The sequence below is a fragment of the Poecilia reticulata genome, chromosome 5 (genome assembly GCF_904066995.2).
Source record: "Poecilia reticulata chromosome 5, P_reticulata-male-v2, whole genome shotgun sequence".
NCBI lineage: Eukaryota > Metazoa > Chordata > Actinopteri > Cyprinodontiformes > Poeciliidae > Poecilia > Poecilia reticulata.
This window is the reverse complement of record NC_088834.1, coordinates 19,663,469-19,690,811: the sequence shown is the minus strand read 5'-3', so window position 1 is coordinate 19,690,811 and position 27,343 is coordinate 19,663,469. Positions and strand designations below refer to the sequence as shown.

Here is a 27,343-nt window from a genome sequence, read left to right as displayed (position 1 = left end):
AGAAGATGTTCTGGACAGATAAGACCAAAGTGGAATGTTGAAGCTTCGGTTGTGCAAAGAGCATCACCCCAAACAATATGGCGGTGGCAGCAGCATGCTGTTGGAATGATTTTTACAGTCAATGGATGGATGAATGGATTCAGATGGATGGATGGACGGACAATACAGATGCTGAAAGCTGGTACAGACTTACTCTGAAAGACTGTAAAGCAAACAGGGTTTTCTAAAGGCTGCTGAATAAAATACATGCTACACTTTCCAGATTTTATTTATATATATAAATAAACTGTGTATAATTAAACAGAATTAGAAGTTCATAGAGCGACAAAATGTGGAAAAGTTCACAGGATATGGGATTTAAAATGAGCTGTAATACTGATAACAACCCAAGACAGGGGTGTTCAAAGTGTGGCCCAGGAGCCATTTGTGGCCCATTGAATGATTTTGTTCGGCCCCTGACCACAAGTCGAGAATGGTAAGAACAATTGTTGACCAAGAAAATTAGAAAATATCTAATTTCTTATAAAACTGTGTGAAAACCTGTTTTATGCTTTGGCCCTTAATGATAAAAAATATTTTATAAAAGTGTTGCTTATTGTTCACCAGAAGAAAAAGAAAATTGCAATAAACAAATGTTTGTTTTTTCATTTAAATTAATTTTGGGGCCCGCTAGTAGTTTAAATTGATCAGTTTTGGCCCCAAGAGCAAAACATTTGGACACCATGAAGGAAACAGTCTGCAAGCTGAATTGTTTTTTTTCCTTGTGTTGGTTTAAATCTAAAACTCAGATATCATCATAAAAAAATTATTCTGAAAGTAAATATGGAAGTCTTCAGATGTGGATTCATTATTACTGTTCATTGGTTAACTGTGATACTGGTAGCATCATGCTATTGGAAAATGTATTATGGGACTGGTGCTGCACTGGTCAGAATGGAGGATTGAGATGAATCATTAAAAAACACAAATCCCTCCCAGGACTCTGAGTATCTCAGTCAAAGACAATGAAATGAAGAAATAAAATAAAACAAACAAAAGTCTCAGTGAGTCTGAACCTGAATCCAGAAAACTCTCTCGAGATCCGGCCCTGCAGCGATCAATCTGAGTCCCAAAGATTTCATATAGCAACAAATAATTGTGGATTTTAACCTTTTTTTCAAGATCTATTGTAGAGCTACTAGGATACAATTGTTAAGAAATAAATCTCTTTTTAAACTATGTCCAGAAAAATTATCTTTTCTTTCTGTTATCTGTAGGACAGAGTTTGACTTTAATATTCATGTCCATGAATAACACACGTGTTGTCCTAAAGACAACACAGACTTTTCATTAAGATGCAAAATCAATCTTAATGTTTTTCACCCATCAAACTGTCCGTATTTTCATTACTTCATGTCCTCAGTTTAAGAAAACAAATTTCCAATGTGAAGTGCAACAGCGCCCCCTGTGGTAGAAAGGGAATTCCATGTGCATAACAAAATGAGAAACTCTGTCATCTGCCTAAACTTTCCTGCTTGAGGAGAGTCCTGGTTCAAATATAAAGAGCTGGAGCACGGCCATGGAAAGCAGAAAATTACAAACAGGGACCACATTATGTTGACTGTTTTTCCAGCCTGCCTTCTTACTGCCATCTGTCTGGTTTACCGCATGGAAAAATTTCCTCTCCTCTCCTCTCCTCTCCTCTCCTCTCCTCTCCTCTCCTCTCCTCTCCTCTCCTCTCCTCTCCTCTCCTCTCCTCTCCTCTCCTCTCCTCTCCTCTCCTCTCCTCTCCTCTCCTCTCCTCTCCTCTCCTCTCCTCTCCTCTCCTCTCCTCTCCTCTCCTCTCCTCTCCTCTCCTCTCCTCTCCTCTCCTCTCCTCTCTTCCTGATTAAATGCGTTACTAGAGCCACACATTTGCCCCAAGGCCCCTGAGTTTCCTCTGTTCTGCACCCCAAATAGCCGGTCAGGGGACGCACATTCGACACGCAGGCTCGTCATGTGCGTGGAAAAAGAAATAGATTTTCTTGCGTCCCGACTTTGCCTTCCTCCATTTGAACATCTTACAGTGAACTCCAAAGTGCTGCATACAGATACTCTAGTGTTATATATTAAAATGAAATGTGATGTACTTGCTAAAAGTATTCACATCTCTTTGAATTTTTCCACATTTTGTTGCATAACTATAACTGCAGATTTCACTTGGTTTTATTAGGACTAAAAGTGGTAAAGTTAAGTGGAAGGAAAAGGATTTGTGTTTTATTCAAAAAGTTGTTGCTTCATAGAATGAAGGTCCTTGATTTTTAACTCTGGTCAAGCGCTTGTCTTTGTGGAGTTCACAATTTGATTTACAACTGTTTTTGTTGCTGTTATTTTACAAATAAACATAACAAGTGTGGGAGTGGAGGAAAAGAAAAAAATACAGTTTTTGTTTTAATTATAGTTGCAAGTCTTTTTGGGGTATTATCCTACCAGCTTTGGACATGCTGAGAAAAGTTTTTCCATTCTTTGTTGCAGAATATCTCAAGGTTAATTATATTAGACGACCTGGACTTTGGTTGGACCATTCTAGCAAATAAATAAATAAACAAATTTGATTTAAGCATAGTGTGTTTGTCCCGCAGGAACATGATCATCTCCCCCAGTTCGACGTCTTTTTCAGCCTCTAACATTTTTAATTCTTCTTATCAACTCTGTCCAGCTTCACTCTCCTTACCCTCAGCATGCTGCTGCCATTACCATATCTAACCATGGTTTGCTATGTCCGCTACATGCCTGGTGCAGAAATAAAACTGCTAAAACGTTGATGTGGAAGACCAGATGAGTTTTGTTTCTACTTACACAATGCAGCCATCTCTTTGGGAAGGTCCGCTCCAAAACGTCCAAACAGGTGACTGCTGGCCAGCAGGTCAAAGGGCGAGTGACCCCTCATGGAGTTAAAGGTGAAGGGGTACATGGCACGAGAGAATCCCGTCATGTGACGCATTTGGTGCTCTCTGTTCGTAGCCATTGTGAAAAAGTGTGGCTGCTTATTCATCCTGTTTTTTTTTTTGTTTCCTTTGTCTTCCTCTTTAGCTTCTTTGTCAGGGTCGTTTGGTGACTTTGAATCGGGGTAGTGCCATTCAGCCCCGCTCCGCTGCTGGCTGCTCTTCTGTCCGGCCGCGACGATGCTGCTGAGGGAGGCGGGAAGCAAAGTCCTGTCCAGGTCCGAATGCTGCAGGGAAAGAAGCAAATAGAGGCCAGAAGGTTCATTTCTGTAGGACTCAAGTTAAAATGTGAAATGTTTATCAAATGCAATAGATAATAAATAACTGGTTTAAGTAAATAGCTATTTTAGTGATGCAAAAAAATGATATTAATAATCATGAGTATTTTTCCTGGCTACCCCTTGAATTCAAAACATATTGTGTCATTATTTCCACCTGAAAATGGATCAGCAATGTTTTTGTGTAGTTATCTATGTTAAAATCCCCCATTCATTCATTTAACAGTAGTTTCAGTTTATATTAGATTTAGTTGAAGAATAGCTGAGCTTTTTTAGGAACTGCAGCAGTGTATGTTAAGTAAAATAAAACATAAAGCTCTAAAAATGATTAGAGAAAGTTTCAGTCCAAACTTCAGTCACTGAACAAAGAAACAGCCAAGAGAAACTGGTGCGTACTTAGCATCATAATTTGTGTGGCAGTTGCTTCAGGTTAAAATCATACTAATGTAAACCATAAAACACTGATGATATGCAGAATAAATCTCAGTAATTCACATGTGAAAGAGATTATGAAGGATATCTGGGAACAGGGCTGGAGGCACTGCTGAAATATTAAAAGAGAAAAACGAAAACAAAGAAGATTAACAACAAAACAAAGAAGACGAGTCAGAAGATCAGCCGGGAACGGTGGGGGCAATGTTGCGTTGCCTTTTTTTATTTTTTCGTCTTCCGACTAGTAAAGTAATTTCAGGCATACCATATGATTTCAATCAGCAGAAGTGTATCATAAAGGCTCCCTCTGTTTCATTTGCCAGCCTGACTCCAGTCAGCCAGCCCACAAACAGTCAGCCGCAACTTGGGCAGTTTTAACCCTTCGCTAGAACAAACACACATTATCTTAGCATTCTCGCACCAAACACAGGCCCAGCCTCATCTGCTCTGCTGACAACTTTCTGATGAGGACATCTGCTCCTAAATCTTCCTTTGTTTGTTTCCCAGGAGTCACATTGTGGCTTATAACTCTGTCAGAAATGCTTAATGTGCAGCACTTCCTTCATCTTTCTCTGTAACTCCTGCCCCCCTTCAGTGAATTTATGGGTGGGTGGGGTTAAGCTCTCTGTGGTGAATCTGTGGTAAATACAGCTTGGCCAAAGAATGTCTTGTTGTTTTGGGTCTGCATGGGAATCAAACACCCAGGGTGGATAAGAGGCAGTGTGAGAGAATAATGGCTCTACACATGTCCTACTTTCAATAACTCCGAGTTGCATTTCAAATAAACAAAATTAATTTTGTTGAATTAAAAAAAGCAAACAAACAAACAAACAAACTATTCTTTCAAAATTAGGTCACATTCTCTTGTCTGTGCATGGGTGCAGGCGAAAACATAAATCTTTTGACTTTAGTGACAGATTAGACTCACACAAACAGTAAACTCCACTAACCCTGCAGCTCTGATTGAGGCTTGATGTCAGACTGAGTACAGATGTAAAAGCTATTAGATAGCTGTTAAACAAAAAAACAAAAACCATGACTATAATTAACAAATGATATATCACTTAATGCCATTTGCCTCATAGGTTAAACTAATCACAAAGGAAAGCTTAAAAATTTAGGAAAAGAGGGACAAATTCCTCAGGAGCCACCAGTGCAGAGCTTTGCTCAAAACTGGCAGCAGGTAGGCGAGATTTACACAGCAGCATCAATACTTTAGGAAGTGTTGATCTGAAATTGTGCAAGAAGCAAAATGACTGGCTGAAGAATTCTGGTTCAAAGTAATTTTCTGTGAGGAATCCTACTTCTATTTAAAACTATTTGAATGCATGAGGTGTTACTGTAAGTCCAGCAGGAAAGCATCCTAATGAAACCTACAATGTCTTGAGTAAGTATTCACACCCCATGAACTTCAAATGTAAAGAAAATCACACCTGCACTACGATGACTTCACCAAGAATTTAGAGTAAAACAGCAGCAGTGGAGTTGTCAGGTGGTTACTGTCATTTTTACTCAAAGTGTTTGTTATTTCACATACAACTTTACTGTAATTACTGTCATTAAAATTCTACTTTAATTTAATTAAAGGTGCACTGTATATTTTGATAAATTTAAGTTCTGAAATTATTTTACAAATGAATATCTGAAAAGTGTGGTGTGCTTTTATACATTCACACGCTGTAAAGTTAGTGTAAGAACGTTTTCTTCTAGTTCTGCCCTTGTAGCTTGGCCCATTTTTCTATTAGACCTGATCTGCTTACTTGTCACTGACGAGGAAATGTATCCCCGTATCATGCCACTGCCACCACCGTGTTCCACCCTGGTGTACTGGTGTAGGTCAGATAAATGAGGAGTGTTGGCTTTCTGCTCACTATAACATTTTGCCTCATGGCCAATGAATGAATATTCAGTTATTTATAAATGCAAAATAACAAACAACTAATTATTTGCTAATTAGTTGTTTTAAAAAGATCGTCGTTTGTGTTAGCAAATATTTATTAAATGTTAAAAGGTTGGTTTAAAGCTGCAGTATGTAACTTTTACAATTTTTAAAAATATATATTTTTAACTGTTACTATGTACGATAGAAAATCTGCAAAGAAAAATTCAAGCTCCTATCTCATGTTATGTTATCACAACATAGTGGCAGTTTTAGAAAATATGTAAGAAAAAACATATTGTCTATAAAAGTTACGGGCTGCAACTTTAAGAGAGCAGCTGAGGATAGAGTCGTATGGATCCAGTCCCATGAGAAAGTACAAGAACTGCATCTTTATGTCCGTGCTTGTAGTAAATATTCCTCATTGCAGTCTACTGCTGACAATTTTTGTTTTTGGCCCCACAATAAAAGCCTGCCAGCTCCTGGTGTATGATTAAATGGTCAGAAGCCGAAATATAACAACTTATTTCCATCGTGTTGTGTTTTTTCGCTGAACCGTATTACGACGAGTCGTGTTCCTAATCGCCGCTGAGAACATTTCTCTTCTCTCCTCTGCTTTCATCTGAGTGACTATTATTAGAGTAAAATCCGTCCACGTCACGTCTTCCCACACACACGCCAAAGCGCCTACAGTATACGGCGCAATTTCTCACCAAAATCCACAAAGTCAGCTCCCAGAGTGTTGTTTTTAAAGTCATATTTCCCATATTGACATATTTTCTGTAGCGGCTTGGCTCCGCTGCGGTTTTTCTTCACTGCGAGGGCCCGTCGGGGAGAGTCCCCACAACTGTTTTCACAAAGAGCTGCAGTGTTTGACGATTAAAGAACGCCAAGCTCAGGCTGGACGAAGCATGCAGTTATTTCAAACGTAATTACATGTGCTTGCTGGGAACTGCTGCATTTTGCAATCATACGTATACGCAGAAACCTCTTCTTTTTAAAGACAGGACTCAGACACATGCAAGAACCGACATGTAGGCAGAAGCGGGGCGCCCTCGCGCGCGCGCGCAGATGTTCTGCGACTTTAATCGCGCTCGTGGGCAAGTAATCAGCGGGGAACACACGACGTTCACACACTCTGAAGGACCATTGACAGCGGCAATTGACCTTGAAGAATGAAGCCGTAAATACAGGACAGAGGATCCGACTGCAGATGCAGCGACTGCAAGAATACTCTTTAACCAATCAAAATTCAAAGAGCAAAAATATGTGGTATGAAAACCAGATGTATAAAAAAAAAAAAAAAAAAAAACTGACATGAGGGGGGAAAAAAGAGTGAGCTGGAAAGAAAGAGGAAGATGGCGAGGCTTGTCAGGAAAGTAATGAAACAGGAGGCCGTTTTAAACATCTGGCAAGATGATGAAAGACGTGGAGATAATGAAATGGGAAACTAATAGGAGAAAGAGTTAATTGTGTTTAATGGTGGAGGGAGAAAGTGGAGGGTGAGCAAAGCCATAGACGTACATAGGAACAATTTTATTTCTGCCAATAAACTGCGAATTAATGAGCGCTCGCACTAAGCAGAGGTTTCTGCCTTTTGCTGGGGTGTTACTTGCCCCCACCCCTCATTACCTCCAGGGGGAATACACCTTGGGCCGGGCAACAAAAGCAGCGCTGTGTCGCTGGGCCTCCAAGCCTCAATGCTGCTTTTATGAGACCTTGCTGGGTCGGGTCAAACTGGGTCACCTGGTCCTGGTACAGCTAACACGCACACACACTTACACGCCCATAAGCGATGTTCTCTTTCCCCCAGACTAATAAAATAAGACCCAATGTAAAAACAATGGCTGCTTCTCCTCTCTGCCCTACCAAGACACTTTGTGCAGTGCCCATACTTACAGGCTCTTTTTCCTGCAGGTTTATTATTTTCTGACCCTAAGTATAGAGTAAATGAGACATTTACATAACATATGTATGAGGATGCCTATTTTTTCTTTTTTTTTCTGGCTTTCAGTCAGACTAAACTTTTCTTCTTTTAGGTCAGTAAGGATTAGCAAAATTATGTCACTATTTTTACTATCTGAGGTGAAAAAATGCCAGAACAATGAAAGAAGGATTTTTTTAAAACACTCTTTGAATTCATAAGCTTGCATAAATTTCTGTAGTGTTTGGTAGAATTTCCTTCTAAACTTTATGACGTGTGAAAGGATACCCAAAACATTCGACCCAAAACATTCGACCCAGAACATTCGACCCAGAACATTCGACCCAAACAATGAACGCCAACTTCTCAGTAATTTTCCTGGAGTCAAGATTTCAGGTCGCCATTTTTGCAAATGCCTCTTCATCTTTACTAACAGATCTCCTGAGATCCAGAGTTTTCTGATGGACACTATAAAACATTTACTACTTTATCCTTGAATTATGTTCTCTACTGTAAACATTAGTTTTATTTCTAAATTATTTTGAAGTGTTACTTTTGTGCCTAAATTTCTTATTTTATAAATATTTTGTTTAGTTTTTTCTTCCATTTTGACCTTTAAAGAAATTCATAAATTAAAAAAAAGTACAGATAGAAATAATTTTGGTCATCTAGGCTAACCTAAAACAGTAAAAGTTTTATGTAACTGTGAGAGTGAGGAGAAAAAGTGATTTGTCTTTTTAAACCATGTTTTCAAGTTCAGATGAGTTGAAGTATTTTCTTGCTGCGGATTCCTGACTCATGAATATCATCAAACATTTGACTCACTTCACTGGCATGTTCTCTTGTGTTTCCCATTGTGAAGAGTGACTAAGAAATTGATCCTTGTATCACATCACTATCCACTGAAAGGTTATTGATTACCATTTGATAGTTTTATCATTTTTATTCATATGTGAGAAACAATAAAAATCACGACTTATAGGAACAGAGGAATTGTTTTTGTTCTCTGAATAAAAGCAATCAAGCAAAAACTTTACTTTTACAGTTTGAGATTTTGCAACAATAAATATCATTTATTTTTTCAAAACTTTAATCAGTGGCTGCCAATACACGTGAAGAGCACTGACTAATAACGTTTATTTTTTATAAAACATACATTAAACAAAACTCATTCACACATACTAACATTAATTCTTCGTGCTTCAGCTCATGTAATTTAAAACAACCTGCTAAAATCAAAATCATTGGACATAGTTAGTTCTTCCAGATGTAATAGTGAGGAACTCAAACTCGCTCAGATTGCAGATATTAAAACAGAAACAGAGTGTTGTCCAATGACTTGTCCACACCAAGATGGGTCATGTCTCATCTTTTCAGCACTCTACCTCAACAAACTCAGCTCTGGGTTATTTCTTTCCTTTCTGTCCGTCTTTGCTAGGATTAACACATCGAACAAAATCCTGCAGCATCTCGACTCATAACCAAGGAGTCTCTTAATCTATTAAAGGAATCTTGACGGACATTTTTATAAACGTTCTCAGGGTCTTTTGTGTTTTTTCTTTTTTGTTTTTCTTTTCCGTCTTTGAATCTCTAGTGATAATTTATCACATTTAAATTATGTACAAGCTAAGACTCACAACGACTAACCTGATCACAACAAACATGTTTTGATCAGATCATTTGAGTTCATATTTATTGATCACAGGGAGCGTGACGTAAAAGGCAGTCTGAGTTCAAGCACTTCACATGAAGCTTTGTTGACATATCTAGGAACTAAGTTGGTCTGTAATTATAACATTTTTCACAAAAAAAAACCCCAACAACCCCAAAACAGCCATTGTGAAATTTGCGGAGGAACTTCTGAACTGATAAAAAGAGAATTGGCCTCTGAGTGTCTTTGTTGCTAATCATTTGTGTAAAAATAATGCAGCTCATTATTTTTTCAGTTTTTATTCAACCAAACTGCAAATACAGAGAACAAGAAAATGTCTCGTTTCATGTAAAACTTCATCAAGCGAGAGCAAATGAAGAGTGTCTTGAAAGAAAAGTAAAGTTTATTACACTTTTTTTTTTTTAAGATTATATAATTTTCTACAAACTAGAGAGTCCCAGTCAAGTTGAAAGCAGAACGCCATGTTTTCCAGTTTTCAGTTTGTAACAAACAGCCGGTCATAAATAAAACGTTTACAGACTCCGAAGACAGAGACGCTAAGAAATAATAAGTGCTTAAGGACTTCCACTTTGGTTTGCATATAAAGTTTGTGAAAACCAAAGTTTGATTTAATGTTTCCAGATAATCTTTATAGACTTTAACAAGTGAGTTCAATAATTTATCTCGGAGTCAAATTTTCTCATTGCGGGAGTCACTTTTCTGTGTTTTCCAGTTCTGGGTATTTATATGATATTCACAATGAAGAGCTTTTCTATCAGATCTTTTTTTTTTTCCTCTTGTTTTCAGGGAAAGAAATGTTGTGGAGAGTGTGAAGAAGCTTTTTCAGGAAAAAAGGATGATAGGAGATTAAGGTTTCAGAAAAACCGAGGTGAACAATTTTGAACTTGTTACAAAATATTAACTTAGTGGTGTTCACTCTGGAGATATAATTAATTACATATAAATCAATAAAATAATCCTTCACTCAGATTATGTCTTGATTAGTCAGACCGTAGATTAGTTCTTCACTACAGTTTTTAGTTTGTGCTTCAGCTAGTAGTTTGGCTATTTTATTCCAAGTTTTTGAGCTTTATTCAGTAGTTCCTGTTTGTGTTCTAGTTTCTTTGCTTCTTGTTTTTGTTCACTTTCATTCTCCTGTCAGATCTCTTCAGTTTTATTTTAACCTTGCCTTTCCTCACACATTGCTGTCTGCGGCCACCTGATCACTGCCGCAGCTTCAGAGCCTGTCAGGTTGGCGAGTGCTTTGTCAGATCCGTTCCTCCTCTCCGCTGTGACCCTGTTGCCTGCTGATCTACTGCTACTGCAACCAGAGGTTGAGTAGTTCAGATCTTACCTCTCAAACAGAAGTGTGTCTGCATGAACCACATAACGTCAGACTCTACTGATCTGTGATGCTGTTTTAGCACTAATTATGTTTTTTTTCTTGCTGTATATTCACCCAATTGCACAGATAATTAATACATGTTTTAAATTGAACGTTTTAGCAAATATAACAATTAATATATACTGAAAATAATGTGACTATTAAATAAATATGTGTCATTGTCTTCTGTCTGTATCTTTTTTATAATGATAGTTATGTTTTACTGGCTTTTATTTGTGCCTGATTTTATACATCCCCCCCCCCCCCAAATAAATCTGATATTGTGATCAAGTAGTTACTTAGTAGTTTTGTAATCTTTTTACCAAATACTTTTTTACTCTTGGTTAATTATTCTTTGCTTGACTACCTTTTTTTCATTGTGATCTACCATTTTTAAGTAGTACTACTTGAACACAATTTTTGGCTAACCAGTCTTACCAGAAACATCCCTTCAATCTTTTTCACCTCTTAGATTAGAATGTTCAAAATGTTTTCTAATGAATGAGTTATTATTTCTTTTCCTCTGAATCATCCTGGGAATTAAAATTTAACGTTTTGTCTTCCAAAGTGAAGAGTTCTTGATTTTATTGCTGCAGCGTCGCTGCTTTTGCTCGAGCCGTGTTTATTCTGGTAAAGACGGCTTTGGACAGACGCACTTTATTTTTGTAAATGCATCACTCTGTCTACTCTGTCCAGAAACCCAACCGCTGCTTCGTATTTCAAAGATTTTGGCTGGAGTCTTTTTTATCACTTCACTGTTTAGTTCCATCAAACCAACATGCGTTTAGCTGTGTGTGAGGTAAATGTTGGGGTTTTGGCAAAGCCTAGGGGAAATTTGAAAGGAATTGAACTTTAGCTGGAAACACGCTTCATACGAGAACAGAGGATAAAATAGGAAAAAAACAATAGGAGGCTGTTTATGAAATGTTGGAGGTTCAAAGAGGTGGCAGAGAGATCAAGTTCAGAAGACCTTCTGCTTGTTTCACATTTCAGATTGGTGTTTATATAAAGCCTCATAAATATATAAATATCCTGGTTTTCTCCTTGAAAATAAAAAAATACAAATAAGCAAAATCGTACAATTTTCAACTTGTTCCGCCCAGACCGGCGACCATCGGATTACCAAACTGTGAAATTGAATCTTTTCCCAATCAGTCCCCAGAATAGCAACCGGTTCAGTCCAGCTGTTTATAAGAAAACAATATTTTCTGCAGAAAACACGTCGAGACATGTCTATGTGTCAATGTTGGAAACATGGCAACTATGTCGACATATCTAACAAATATTCAGACCGTCCCAGTGACTATATACATAAAAAAGTGACGTTTTTCTAGTCTTATTGAAGACTTTGACATGAAAGCACATTGCATTGTTACTATTCATAAGAATCAACAAGAGCAACAACAACAAAGAAAAAACTCCACCACAGTCTTTTTGGGTCCGTTGATTCAGTTCAACCCTGAATAAAGGACAAGGAATTGCGACATTAAAGAAAATTTCTATTATTGTGTCCAATACAATTACACATGACCACTTATGCAATTTAGGTAATAACTTCATTTAGCGACTTTTAGGACAGCCAGTGGCTACTTTCCTCGCACAGCAGTTGGTAAAACTGCTGTGGTTCGTCCAAGCTGTGAAAGAAAGTCGTACCGTTTTATGCTTCTAAGATTTTATGCTGAATTAGGAAACAGTGGAAGCAAGTTAAAGTAAGGATCACTGTTCTCTTGAATACACACACAGAGACTGAAGTTTTAGTAATGCTTACTGCACCAAAGTGCTAACATGTGCTGCTAAAGGCCATTTTCAATGAGCTCTATAATGATTTTGTCTTTGTTTTAAAATACCGCTAAAATATTTCTTCCAGCTACTCCTCTCTCTCTCTCTCTCTCTCTTTCTCAATGTAAATAAATACTGACCACAACAAAGAATATTTTGTATGTTGTTAAATCAGATCTCGATAAACAAAATGAAATCAGTCCCAAAATTCAGATCAGTCCATTTTTATTTCACTAAACTGAGATCAGGGGTAGGATTAAATAAGTGTTCACTTCTTCCTTCTCCTTTTCAAACAGAAAAGTTTAATACATTTTTTTTCTCTGTCCCACTGATTGCTTGTTCGCTTGTTTTTTTTCTTTTTTTAAGCCTGTTATAAATAGATAAATAAAATTTCTTGGCATACAAATGAAATCAGTCAAAAAAATGAAGATTAGTCCATTTTTAATAATATCTGATCCTTGACTCTGGTTCTAAACTCCTTTTGAGGTTTGGGATGAGAACAACTGAACCAAAGTGTCTGGTTTTGTTTTTGCCTAAAACAAACATGGCCTTAGTCTTTAAACACAATGCCTAATAAAAAAACAAAAACAAAACTATCTTCTTCTCTCAGGTAAAAAATAATCTTGCAGTATGACATAAACCTATTGGGAAATATAAATGTCTTCTTACAGTTTTAACCCGGTCATCTCCCTTCAGTGCTCCATGTGGGATTTCTCCCATTGAGGTCAATTTCTCCAGCTTAGCTTCAACTGGACCAATCAGCAGGCAGAAGGAGGAGGAGTTGCGAACATCTTTTTTTATACGATGTTGTAGAACTGCAGTTAGCCTGTGGTTGCAGTTTGGCAACGGCAGCGGAGGAAGTGAACGAAGCCATTCAGTTTGTCTTAGCCACGCTTCCAAATATTGAGCAGTTAAAGATGGAGCAAGAGGAATGTGTAAGACATTTTACTGCTGGCAGAGATGATTACAGAGTTGATTACAACTCACTCATTTTCCAGTGAGTTTCATTGAGTTCTTTTTTTTTCTTTACCAGGTTAGTAACTTGAGTTCCTATGAAAATCTAAAATGGTTTGCCTCTATGTCATTCTGCTTCTTTTCATAAAAGCTTTTTTCCTTATTGGCAGTCTGCATTTTATGTACTCAGTCTCTTTTGTTTTACACAATAAAGATCTACTGAAAGGCCATTGAGGAGTTATCTGCTTTGTGGCGGGGAATAAAAGAATGTGTGTGGTTTTGTAGGACATGAAGTTCTAGTAAATATCTACCGAGACAGAGAGGAACAAAAAAAAAAAGGGCGAGCAACATTTAGCACGGTGAAAAAAAAAAAAGTCCCAAGTGAAAGAAAAATTATTCTAGGAAGGGAAAATACCAGTAAACTAAAACCAAAAGTTGAATCTTATTCTTAGAGAATGCAGTTAAAGATGAGCTGTGCTGAATACCCCGAGGGGAAAGTGCAAGTACGAACACACAAACACCGGGAAAGGAAAAAAAACAACAAAAAAAACTGGCACCATCACCCGCAAACAACATAATTAGATTTTCCAACAAATGACCATACTATATATTTCATGTCAAACTGACATGCAAAAAATGTCTTTTGAAAAGCGCTAATACAACTTGGCGATAAACCATCAGATTCTGACAGCTTTCATGGCTGCAGCGGACATATTTTTAATTTATGAACGCAATCATATTGTTAGCTCTGTCGAGAATATCCACACAGAGTATTAGGACGAGAAACAACATCTGATATGTTTTCTGGGCATTATTGCTTAAAAACGTGTTAAGAAATTATTACCAGGAATCCATCATATTGAAACAACTTGCAGCCAACATGATCTAACCACCTTTGCTGAGCTTTTAGAGCATTGAGAGAAATTCAAGAAGGACCAGGCTAATGATTCAAATTGAAACCACATTTTGGTGGGATATATTTTTTACTTAAAAGAAAAAAAAATAACTGAAGAAGATATCTTGTTTCAATAAAAATCTGGAAATAAATGCTTTCAGTAAAGCAAAAGTTCGTTGTTTTTTTTAAAATGTTTTTTCATTCAGATTCAACTATAAATTTGGGGATTTTGAATGTGTTTTTAACTGAAAGTCATTTTAATATAGATAGATTATATTAGCCTCAGTACAGTTAGATTTCAGCTATTGGGCTTCATCTGAGAGAATAGGTGCAGCACCTGTGAGTCATAAATCAAGTTTAGAGATTAAATAAACGATTTTAGCTCAACAAATGGTGTCTAAAAATGCACAAAAAAGATAAATAAGATCACAACTCAGCCAAATGATTGCAGGAAGGTCAACATGAACACTAGAGCTCTATCTGCACTTTGGAAAAAGCTGAAAGAATTTTAGCTGTGTGATCATATGGACTAAATGGAAAAACTGGTTCCAGTGGTTCCATTTTTTCATTCCAACCTACTGCGTTTTTTCCTGAAGACTTTATATCGTATTTTCTTTGGACTGATTATGCTTCTCAAACCTGTTTGTGAGTATTGACTCATTATGACTCCTACCGAAACCAAAATAACTCGACATCGTTGAATGGAAACACGTATAACCAAATTTCTCCACTATAATAATTTGAAACTAATATTTCAGATTAGTCATTATCAAACCTTTTCATAACATGTACCACTTTCTAAGCACCACCATCATTGCAAACAATGGGTTATTTGGGCTTATCCAGCTCATTGTGTCGTAGTAGAAAAGCATGAAGGAATAGATATAAACATTCTTTGGTCTTTTAGGGATGTGGCGTGTTGCAAATTTTGATCATGTTATGCAAACGCTCCAGTGGAAAATGAGACTCATTGGACCAGGCACCGTTTCTCCTATCGTCTAATTTCAGTGAGCATGTGTGAACTGTGGCAGGTGGTTTTCTTCTGTAGCCCATTTGTTTAAAGGTCCAATGTTTTGGTTATTCAAGTTATTGTTTCCTTTCTGTAATTTGAAACCAGTTTGATCTCTGATTAGCATTTTTATCCATTCAACAGTCCCACTGATACTGTGTCATGTTCATCTATCAATCATTTATCAATCCGTTTGAACTTTTGTAAGTCGTTTTCACCATAACTAGTTGCTTAAACGCGTCGAGTTGACGCCATGTGATTGGCTGATTCAGTGTTTGACCAGCAGCTATGAGGGAGTACCTGCCAACATAACGTGTTAACAAACTTTAAGCTTAAAAGTTGTTGGTGGGAAACATTTCCATTCTTCTCAAATGGTAAAGATGAGGGCATCTTACCAACTCTCCCCTTAAAACCCAAAGCAGCCGACTTTAACGAGTGAAAAGATTCTTGTTTATTTGAACTTTTAATTTGTAGGTCATTAAATCAGTCACATACAAATCACTTAACTCCTTTTTATGACGCATTTAAATTGGCCTCGCTAATTAGCTGACCACAATTTCTTCTGAAGACCACAAAAAGCAGCAGAGGTGCCAGCAGTGGTTCTTGTGCCAGTGGCTGGAAAAACAATAAAACACTTTTTAAAGTGAAGACTTAGGATAATTGTGTAGTTTTTCCTACGTTGTATACTTTTGATCTTACAGTGTGCTCTGTTGTGTTCTTCTGTTGTTGTTATTACTAATCTGTGTGTGTATCTCTGTACTCCCTTTGCTGCTGTAGCACTAGAATAACAAGAACTTTCCATCTATTCTAAAATAGCCTGCAAATAGGTATAAACTGACACATGTCTAGTACAAACATGTATCTGTGCATAAATACACACAACGTGATTGGTACAAACATGTATCAGTTCACACACTTCCGTTTCATTTCCTGAAATTTTATGAATATTTACGAACTGACAAAGAGTTCTGCGACAGACGACTCCTTTCAAGGTAAACAGGTACGAATTGTTACCAGATCGGCACGAAGCGTCCCCTGGTAGATGGTTCCTTTCTGTTTCCTGAGACAAAGTGGGCGTAAAAAGACACACTGTCGTTGTGGCAGAGGCTCGTTTTAGTTGGAACTGACTCTGTCTTCACTAAATGTCCCCATTTTTTTTTTTTTTTGGTGTGTGTGTGGCTTATAAAACAACCAAAACTAAAACACGACCAACACAGAGACTCTGTGTCACTGGTGCGAATGAGGTTGACAATAGCAGCAATGTTTAATAAGACACATAATGTTGTCATTATAAGGAGGCCACCCTGTGGTCTGCTGAAGGTCTCCAGGTCGGCTCCGGGGTCACGGCCTGTCGCTTCAGGCTGTGCAGGTCACATCTTATCCAGGCGTTCAGTGGGACACTTTTCATTCAGCAGTAAAGTCAAATATCCCCCATCAGTTTCTTGATGTTCCTCCTCAGAGTGGTTTGGGCTAAAAAGGACTAGTTGCTTTTACTCAGGCGCAGTCCTCAGGACTCTATTAATAATACCGAGGCACTCCGTAGACACTAAGGCTTATTCAGCATTCAGTTTAAGAAACTGCAGGAGAGCAACAGTAAATGTCACAAAGTGACTTTCGAATCTCTGAAGTCGTCGAACCAAACCATGACCAGTACGTGACTCCAAACAAATCCATCACAAATAATTTGGGAGACAATGGTGCAGAACAGAAGAAAAGTGACGCCCTCCGCTCTCAGAAATGAGCAGCAAATGGCTGCATCTTTGTCTTGAAAGTAGCGACTGAGAGAACAAACCCGTACAAAATGAAACTCAGCTGACACGCACCAGAAAAGAGTGAAGAATTTGTTCCCACTTATATATATATATATATATATATATATATATATATATATATATATATATATATATATATATATATATATATATATATATATATATATATAGGAAATTAGGAAGAAAGAAGGCAGTGAGACAGAGGGAAAAGAAAAAGGGAAAGAAGAGCCAGACATCGCTCTGAGCCCGAGGGGCTGTCATTCTTCAAAAGTGAAGAGAACAAAGATGAGATTGGAGCGCAGTTAAAGAAGTTAGCACACCCCAACACATGACCATGCAATCACACACACACACACAAGATGTTCCAACAGTTTGTTCTCTGCATAAATTAAAGTAAAAGGAAAACTTAAAAATGTAACTACGCTTAATCCGTTCAGTAGCTGGTGCTCTACAGAAATGACCATGCCGCAGAAAGCATGTTTACAATGTGATTCTGATGTACTGCGTGATACATTGTTCACACCCACTTGTTTTTTTCCCCCCTTCTTGCAGACTCATGCACTTTCCCTGTGACACGCTGATGAACATTCCTCCAGACATTAAGGAAAATTAATCTGGAACAGATCTGTCAAGAGTTTGCGAGACCAACCGGCGGCCAGGCCTTGCCGTGCGTCTGACACTCATCGACGCAGCGTTAGCCGACAGATGCGGAAAGCTATGAATATTAACAGAAAAGTAAAATAATAAAGGTAAGGAAACTAAAAGTCATGGGATAAATTAAAAGAATAATGGTAAAACTGAGGCAGCATGTAAAAAGAGAGAAGCCTTGAAATGAAAAATTAGCATTTTGAAAAATTAAGACGTGAAAAAAAATGAACTGATAAAGAAGTCTTTGGGCCGTATGGGAATGTTGGGGTAAAGAGCAATGTTTTCCATCCTAATTTGAAGGAGTCAATGGTTTCTGTAAATCTCAGGCTCTTAGGAAGTTTGTTCCGGTGCGAAGGAGCTTAAAATCTGGTTGCTTTCTCCTCTTCTTTTGCTCTTGACCTGGGAGCCCTGATTGGCCAGAAATCTGGTGATTTAAGTTGTGCATATTTGACAAGCAAATCTGAAAAGGTTCAAAACCTTTCAAAAGTTTCTAGAGAAAATACTTAGATGGGGTCCAGTTGCCTTATTAGTAGTTTTACACAATAATATAACCCAACTCAAAATAAAAACCTCAATCTCTTGTTTTTTCTTGATTTAGTAACAGATTTAGATGTAGAAATAAACGTCGGAGTCCATAACGACATCTTGCACTGTCTGTGGTCCTCAGCCTCACTGAGACCAGCTGCGTTCTTTGCTTCCATTATTGGGACAAAAATATTTTGTTTTCTGCATTAAGCTGCCAGAAATTCTAGCTGCTCTTTGATGCTTTTGGCCATTCTGTTTTAGTAAATGTAATGGACTGTTGTCATGTCGTGGCACAGAAATACAGTCAATCGTCATCAGCATAGATTTTGTAAGCAATGTGTTAATACTACATGGTCTGAGCTAAGGCCATCGCGTAGATGTCAAAAGAAAACTTTCCCGAGAATGAAATCTCAAAGAACCCCACAAGCAGCCGTCGTTTGCTCAGAATGCCAAATGACGAAAAGTATTTCCAAACAAGATCTGGCCCAATTCAGCAAAGTACCAGACAACCTCACACACTTTGGATTATGGCAAACTGTGTCAAACGCAGCTCTCAAATCCAGAAATAAGATCGCAGTGGAAGCACTTGGCATGCAAATGACATCTTAATCATCATCCTCATCAATCAAGCAGCACATTTGTAGTCATGCACCACATGTCGCACAAAGGATGCTATCTGATGCTATCAGTCTGTATAAAAAGAGCTCGTGTTTCAATGCGAGAGGGTCACCTAGTTTATTTGCACACATGATGCAAAGCAGCAGCAATGATCAGACAGCAGATCGCCTTATGATATCCGACAGAGTCAGTGCTTCCTTTGGTGGGGAGGGGGGTTAGGGTGAGGGATCACACTGAAACTAAGGTAGACTAGACATGCTCAATCACTGTGAGGTTGACGGAGCGATCAATCAACTTTGACAGTCAGTTTGGCGGTTCAGAGCCTTCAGGTTGCAGCAGCGTCTTCGTCAGGAAAACAAATTGAAATGGCCTCAAAGCTGACCGAGCCTGATGTTTACAGCAGAGGAAAACGCTTTGCTTTTTGTGGATGAGAGACTAACTCGTCTTATTTCCCTTTGCACAACGGTTTTTATCTTGTTTATTTAAAAATCTGCGGCAAAAAGGAGTTTTCCGCTCATAAATAGGGCAAACAAATACAAAGTATCCATCATCATCATACCGTAGTTCTGATCAGCTCTTATTCTCTTTCCAAGCTTTTTCTGTTGTTCTTTCTACTCCTCTCCAAATCTCTGTTCTCAATTAAAGCTGTCCTCGAGAAACTCAATCTCCCCACTCATGCTGTCCCACAAACACACACCGACTCACAAACAGAAAGAGAGAAGGGAGAGGGACAAGAGGAACACTTCTCACTCATGCTCTGACATGTCCTCTGCCTGTCTTCTTCTTCTTCTTCTCCCGAAAACCACCAACAGACTAAAAGTTATCAGGAAACCCTGGGAGCAAACTTACCAGATGTTGGATGTGAACGCCTCAGAGAGTCGGTGGAGAAGGGAGTTTGAAACGTAGCGCCGCGGTCGAGTTTGTCAGTCAGAAGTCCGTCTCGCAGCGACAACAGAGCTCAGCCTGTTGCATTCCACCTCCCTCTCTGCTTTTCCCGTCTCTCTCGTCGTCGTCGTCTTCTCACCAGCGTACACCCTCTTTCTCTTTCCCTCTGTCTTTTTCCCTCCTCTTGAAATTGTTGTGCACTTTGATTCACAAACCCTGCCTTTGTCACGTGATGTAACACTTCAAATATACAGCACATATTTTTACCAGCCACAGAATGCCCGAAGGCAGGGAAAACAGGGTTCAGAGAGCTTAGGTTTCAACTTGCTGCCCCCTCAACCCCCACCCGCTTCGCTTTCTTTGTCTCAAAGTCACTCCTTACCTTCAGTCCATCTGAAACGCGCTGTCAGTCAGCGCTCGTGAGTGGGATTTTTAATGCACGGCAAACTGTTTGCTTTCAGCCTCCCCAGTTTGTCTTTTTCTGCTCATCACCTGGAGGATAGGCTGGCCTGTGCATGCATGTACAAGCAGACGCAGTCATGAAACAGCGATTAACTCCCTGACATACACAAACACATCTGGCAAGTGGTGCACACCTTTTGGGGGTATCAGTATCAGGCCATAGCTTTCTTTCCATTCCTGCGTGTCTTGACTTTTGGACTGTGACTGTCTAACCTGAGGGATAAACCAATCAAATGCTTCGCTGTGACCTGGAAATGCTTAGTGCTAACACACCGATCCAAACTTTTCCATAAAAAAAAACAACTCATACCTGCAAGAACTTTACAAAACGTCAAGGGACTTTCACTCAAAACCTATGGAGAAATATATATTCTTTGCATTTCACTGAAATGCAAATGACTTAATGTTACTTTCCATCGGGCCTGGCTTGAAAAGCACAAAGGGATTTTCTCCTTTCAGTTTCAACAGCTTCACAATTATTCAGAGGACTCTTTTTTCCTCCTAAAGGATTTTCCTAAGCAAATCAACCCTGTGCTTTTCTGGTGAGGAAACATTTAATGGAGCACCATTTGATCCGTGATGAGATCAAGCCGGGCCAGTCGGCCCTCGGAGGGTAAAGCTCTCTGCCTCTTCATGTCAGAGATAAATCTGTCTGCCGTCTATCTGACCAGCCTCAGCAACGAGGAAACACACTGCACAGCCGTCCAGCAAATGACTGTAGAGGTTCAGGCGGCCTACTGGAAGCAAGAGATGAGGTAATGCATTTACATTTTTCCTTACCTTTCGGTTTGACTGGTCAGATAAATTCAAAGGATGAGCCGGTATTGTATCTACATACAATAGGTAAATAAGAACCCATTTTAAATCTTATCTGTAGGCCGTTTGGGTTTGGCAGCCTGCAAGAATCAAGTTGTTTCCATTCAGTTTGTTGTCTGTACTGAAGAAATACCAAAGATAGTTTGGTTTGACAGGCATGAAATAGCATTTTGGCAGCAACAAGGTGATTCCCAAAAAGATATTAGCAAAAAACTTGGCATGCCAGCAAGATAAATAGTAACGACATTGGAATGTCATTCAGACTGGATGGATGCAGTCAAATGTTATCCAAGAGAGGGAAGGTTATCCCAACTGAAAAAGCCGAGCTAGTAGACAACAACCTTTCAGATGCTCTGGACAGCTACAGATACTTTAGTTTCCACTTAATAGCAAATATAAAAATGTTACAGGGAGGCCAGCCACAACTAATCATCTACAGAAAGTAGAAATGGTCTTGAATAGCAAAGCTTTGTGGAAAGACCCACATAGCTATGAGGTAATAACTCTGTAATAAGATGGACTTATTTAAGTACGTCTTGCCAATTATCAGATAACCCACTGTGAAATTAGCTTTGCCCAAAGAGTTCATCACAAAGATGAAGCCCAAAGTGTGAATTCTCAAGTGAATGTTATCGGCAACAGACACCCAGCGTCAGACAAGAGTAATGGTGGAAACTAGCTATCAGCTGCACACTATGAACATTAGATTAGGTAGCTAGTTTAGTCATCGCCGCAAAGATGAAGCGCTAAGGTCAAGTTTGAGACTTGAACTTGAGTCGGACCCAAGTTGGAAAAACAAAGACTTAGTTCACCGACTTAAACTGGTGCCACAAATAATAGTGACGTGACTTAGACTTGTGGTCTGAGACTCAAGTCTTATTAGCAATCATTAGCTTATGTAATCAGGACAAACTAAGTCAGTAGATAAGCGTCAGACGAAACTCTAACAGTTGCTGCATGTATTGTTTTACTCTGAAGGGATCCGCATGGTAATTATAGACCCTCCGCTGTAGGAACACTGTCCGTTCATACTGACAGCATACAACTGCATAAAAAGTTATGTGTGGAGAAAAACAAACCCTGCACATCACCCTGAATGCATCATCCTCAAACATGGTGGTGACAGTATCATGGTGTGGGGATGATTTGTATCAGTAGAGACAGAGATGCTGGTCAGAGTTGGTGGGAGCATGAATGAAGCAAAATTCAAGACAATCCTGAAAGAAAACCTGTTCAGGCTGAAAAAGACCTGAAGGTCTCCTTTCATCCGTACAATGTCCCTGAGCGTCCAATGGAGTCAGGGACAAAGTCAAAGCCCAAACCAGAAGACTATTTAAAATCTGTGGCAAGACTTGGAAAATTTACACATGCTCTCCCACCTACTTGACTGAGATTCTGCTGTTTGCAAAGACGAACAGAAAAAACATGTTAACGTCCAGGTGCGCAAAGCTGGTATGAGCATCCCCGCAAAGACTTACAGCTGCAGCTGCAGTAAAACCCAGAGATATTTGTTCCTTTAAAAACAAAATGTGAAAAAGCTAGGCTGAATAATTTTACGAGGCACCGCGTTTAACTGCGTTGGGTTTACTGGTGTAACCATCTGGCCCAGTGCCACACTGCTCCTTAACAGAGCGAGAGGTTAGTGCTGTTTGTGTTTCTGTGTCAGAGGAAGGTGAACAGTCACAGAGTGTGTACGTCTGCTGAGTGAGAACCAGAAATTTGTGTATTTCTGAATTCAGATGAACATCCTTTCTTTCAAACAAGACCTGACAACGAACTTTCCCTTTTAGCTCAAGCTTATTTACTCCTAAAGACTGCACATTTGTTTTTGTTTTTTTCGAAGCGCTGTATTTTTAATAAAGATGTAAAACAAAGGACAATAAAACTGAGAAGAACTGAGAACAAAAAAATAGATTGGGAGTTTATAACCTTCTGCTGAATTTAAAATGGGGCCCTTTTTGGCAGCAGGCAGCGGAGAAACCGCAGAGTGGTGCGACTCTGGAGTCGAGGGGTGGAGAGAGGAGGAAGGGTGCCGAGGTAAAGGCAGAGGAAGAAAAAAAATGGTGAAGGAGGGTGGAGGTGTGTGTGTGTGTGTGTGTGGGGGGGGGGTGCTGGTAAAGGCAGAGGGTGCAGGTTTTAATCAGCAGCAGGCTGTTGGTAATGAGATCACTATCCCGCCGCTCTCAGATTGATGTCATGTGAGTCTCTTTGGTGCATGGACGAGCATGCAGAGGATGACAGGCATGCATGACATGCCTGCCGTCTTTCTCTCGGCAAACAAACCTACAAACATGTAAGCAGAATTGCGAAAACAGAACCAGACTCACACAGCCCGCAAACCAATTAACACTGGCACCACGGCTCATACAGAAACGACACTTGCACAACACACAGAGAGCGTTTAATACGACACAACACCCTGTTATTAATTTTCCCCGAGCAAGAAAAAGAGCTGACACAAATATAATCACACCCACACGTACACTCGAAACACATTTCTGGTCCCAAGGCTCCTTTATGTATTTGCTGTCTCTCATACTGCTAAACATGCCTACACACAAAGAACATACTGTACCAGCGGTGAGGGCTGGCTAGACTTGCAGGCATAAAAAAAAAAAAAAAAAGAAAAAAAAGGGGGGAGCAAAAGCAAGAGAGAAAACAAGAGCTGTGAGGAAGAAAAGAAGCGAGGAAAATGGAAAAGAAGGGTAGAAAAACCGGGTAAAATTGCCAGTTTGGGTTTGTAGAGTTTAGTAAACAACTGTTTGAGATGCTATGTTACAGAAAAACGAGCTACAATGTTGCACGGCGACGTAAAAAGCATTTAGAGAAAAGTTTGTTGCAGATTTTATCTGTTTTCTTTTTTTTCTTCTTTTTCCACACTACTGTTTCAGATAAACTAATTTTAAAGTCAAACATTAAAAAAAAAAAAATGCAACTTTCAAATGATGATTTCATCCAGCGATGCACTTTCCAAACCAACTTGGCTATATGCAACAAAAAAAAAGAAAAAAAAAGTAATTTTCCACTAAAAATTTTGGCGACACAAGCTGCCATCTAGCTTTTATTATAACTGGCAGTGAGTGTTTTACATCACTATGGAGGAATTTTGGCCCACTCTTCTTTACAGAATTGATTTAAGTCAGCCACATTGAAGGGTTGAAGGGAGCTTGAATGTCCTGTTTCAGGTCACGACAAAACATCCCAATCAAATTTAGAACCCATCAAACTTATAAGCGGTCATTTTGAAATCTTTTTTGTCATTTAAGTTGGTCGTTCCGGCGCTTTAAGTCGTTGTCATGGTGTGTAGTTTCTATTTCTGTCTTTGGATTCTACAAAAATCTTGGGGATCTTCAAGGCCACTTTTTGGGGAAATCTGATATGAGCAATTTTGCTCAAAATTGGTTTTTATCTTGCAACTCTAACATTGACGTCATTTTTTCTCCCTCTGTTGTTCAGCGGAGTCTCAAGTTCTTCAATAGACTTTGTCAGCTTTTCCATGCTGACAGATGTTGGTGAATGTTTTGCGTCTGCTTTTTATTTTATTTTTTTCATATTGGGGCTTGACGTACTACTCTTCGAGATTGTTTAGCCCCTTCTTCATGTTGTCAAACAGGTTGTATTCAACACATTTGGGACTAATCAGGTAGCATGTCTAGTGAAGGTGGAACGGGGATTTATTTGATGATTTCAAAATGGATAATTGTAACCAAAAGGTAAAAGCAGAAGAAATCTTAAAGGTGGAAGGTACTTTTTTTCCAGTCCTGTGTTGTTTTCTGAAGAAAATCTGAACGTTTGAGGATATTTGCAGCAGTTTGTGCTTGTGGTTTGTCTGAGGAGGAAAGAAACGCGGAAAAAAGTGGTTAACGGGGTACATGTGCATCCAATGAAAAGCAAATAGTTTTTCCGATATAAATGTTCCCCAAAATTCAACCATGATGTCACCGTGAACCTGTCGTGAACCCAACTCTGTCAACTACCATTACCGTCTCATCCGCTCTCTGTTTCCACTCAGCCGCCGTACCTCTCCATCTCTTTCCACTCTATTCCCATCCTGTTCTTGGACTTACACTCGTCATCTTTCGCCGTTCGGAGTTGTCTGGTTACATTTTTCCCCTCTTCAAACTGCCTGCGCGCTGCACCCCCTCCTTCTTCCCCCAGGAACCCCAACACCGCCCCAAATATACAACACAAACTGCTCACAGACATTTGGAAAGTCTCTAGTATAACAGCGAGAGTTTTAATCAGAACAAGCTGGCATATTTTGGCCAAAACCTGCACTTATGGTAATTCAATCAGAAAGAAAGGGGAAAGAGGGGGAGAGAAAAAAAAAGGAAAGAAAGAAAAGGGGCACACAGAGGGTAGCCGAGTGCAAGACAGAGAAATAAGAAAAACAGAGGGAGAAAAAGGAGACAGTGGGCGGATGGGAGGGTAAGGTAGGGGTTGAGTGGTTTGCAGGAGTTTGATCCACATGTGGAAGCGATTGCCTAATTACAGCTGATACGTATGTGTTACTGCCTGCAGGACAGAAGGTGATTGGAGGGTGCACATCATTAAAAAGAGATGACAGGACCAGAGGGAAATGAGAGGGGTAATTAGAAGATGAGGAGAAGTCAGAGAGATGAGCCTTGGTGGCTCCTCAATCATCCCAGCTTTGTTGTCTAAGAAACAAGCTTTTGCGTTTAGTTATGCATCGTCATCTTGGAGACTAAAGAATCCTCACAGTTTCAAAAATGAATCCTTGATAATTAAATTTTATTTACAGGATTATTATCGAGCCTGAATACACTTGGACATGACGGAGCCATCTTGTCCTTAACAGATCACAAAATTAATTAATTAAAGCTTTAGATACACCTGGAATATCAGTGGCATGACAATAATTCAGACTAAAGCTTTCCGCTTTCCTGTTTACGTTCAGTTTGGATTTATTTCTGATAGCCGAATAACAGAAAGAAACATAAAATCAGTTTATATATATATATATATATATATATATATATAATTTGAATTATTTTCTTCCGTTTTATAAGTTTACTTGCACTTTGATTACCATGTCTTTCAACGGTTTGGGAAAGCCCAGATGATGATGCCATGTAATCGTCTGATGAAACTCATATCCTCCCGACTACCAGGAAAAAAAATATTGTCCAATCACCATTTTTTTAAAATCCCACAGTCTTTGTGAGGTAATAAAATGTTTTATGCACTTACTTTATCTCTTCCCATAAAATGTGTTATTACTGAAAAACACAATTTCTATGAATTAGAAAAAGATACGTACAAAAGTCCCACCCCTTCACATGTGGTGTCATTGAAAAGCCCTAAATGTCCTCGCAAGATACCAAAAGGAATTAATTCAGCAGAATGCAGGGGGTGGGAGATATTCAAGTTTAGAATTGTCCTCTACAGAGGACAAAAAGGAACTACTGGTAGTCAGGAGGATAAGGACACAGGAAACAGGAAACAGGAAAACTTTAGTCTAACTCACTTTCAGAGTGTGAGAAAAAAAAAAGACATACGGTTTATGCAAATATTTGGTTTCAACTGTATTCAAGGGCAACGTGTAATTTTATACGATGCCATTAGCATACCACTTCCTTGTTTGACATCTGGGAAAAAACAAAAAATCAGGAAGGAGAAAAGTTCTGCAGCCTGGTAAAAAAATCATCCCCTTGTACTAAACGCACAAGGGAATTTCAATTAGAGTATTGGTCACTAAATGTGTTGCTAAATTCTGACCAGATACAAAATATTAATTAAATAAAGTAACTATTTCAATTGATCAATAAAACTGAATTACATGGACTGTATCCTAACTGCCCATAAAGCAATTAATGCAGTTGAAAATTATTCAACCTGCTCCACAGAATTTTTCATAATGTTAGGAAAACCGGTAAATATGGCTGAACCAAGAAAACTGACCAATGAAAAAACAGATCAAACACTGAATGTTCCCAGAAATACATGTGGAAGCAAAGTGTCTCTTTCTTAAAGGTTTTATTGGCTCTGGTGACTTTTACTTGATAGTGAATTGGCAGGAAGGTGGGTGATGAGAGAAGGGGGAAGAGATGCGGCAAAGGTCACCAGGCCGGGAATCAAACCTGCGACGGCCACATCGAGGACTGAGGCCTCCAAATATGGGCCGTGCTCAACCTCCGCGCCACCACAGCACACAGAAGCAAATGTTAAAGTAGCAACTGATAAGATTTTAGTTTTGTAAGTAAAGCGCGTGCGAAACAGTGAACGACTCCAAGACGTAACACCGATTCTGACAACGAAGCACAAAAAAAGGTCAGCTCCAGTTTATAAATGAGTCAAAGAGGCTTTGGGAGTTTGTTCTGAAGAGCAAAAGAGAAAAAACTGGAACTTTTCAGACCAAAGGCTGAGCTGCGTCGCTGTAGGTCGAAGGATGAAGCAAACACTGAAAACACACTTTGGCTCTGAAGCCGGTAGCGTGCGGATGATAAGA

At 39.0% G+C, this 27,343-nt stretch overlaps 1 protein-coding gene across 2 annotated transcripts in view; it reads right to left on the bottom strand.

Moving 5' to 3' along the window:
• Positions 1-19,908, bottom strand: part of LOC103465339 (retinoic acid receptor gamma-like) — a 50,284-nt gene extending 30,376 nt beyond the window's left edge. Inside the window, exons 1-2 of one of the 2 annotated variants that reach the window (XM_008410065.3) lie at positions 19,561-19,908; positions 2,818-3,190 (exon numbers count right to left, since the gene is read on the bottom strand). In XM_008410065.3, coding sequence (XP_008408287.1) covers positions 2,818-3,013 — 196 coding nt within the window. In that variant the 5' untranslated portion in view covers positions 3,014-3,190; positions 19,561-19,908. The remainder of the gene's footprint in view (positions 1-2,817; positions 3,191-19,560) is intronic. The other variant, XM_008410061.3, reaches the window with a different exon arrangement.
• Positions 19,909-27,343: the final 7,435 nt, after the last annotated feature.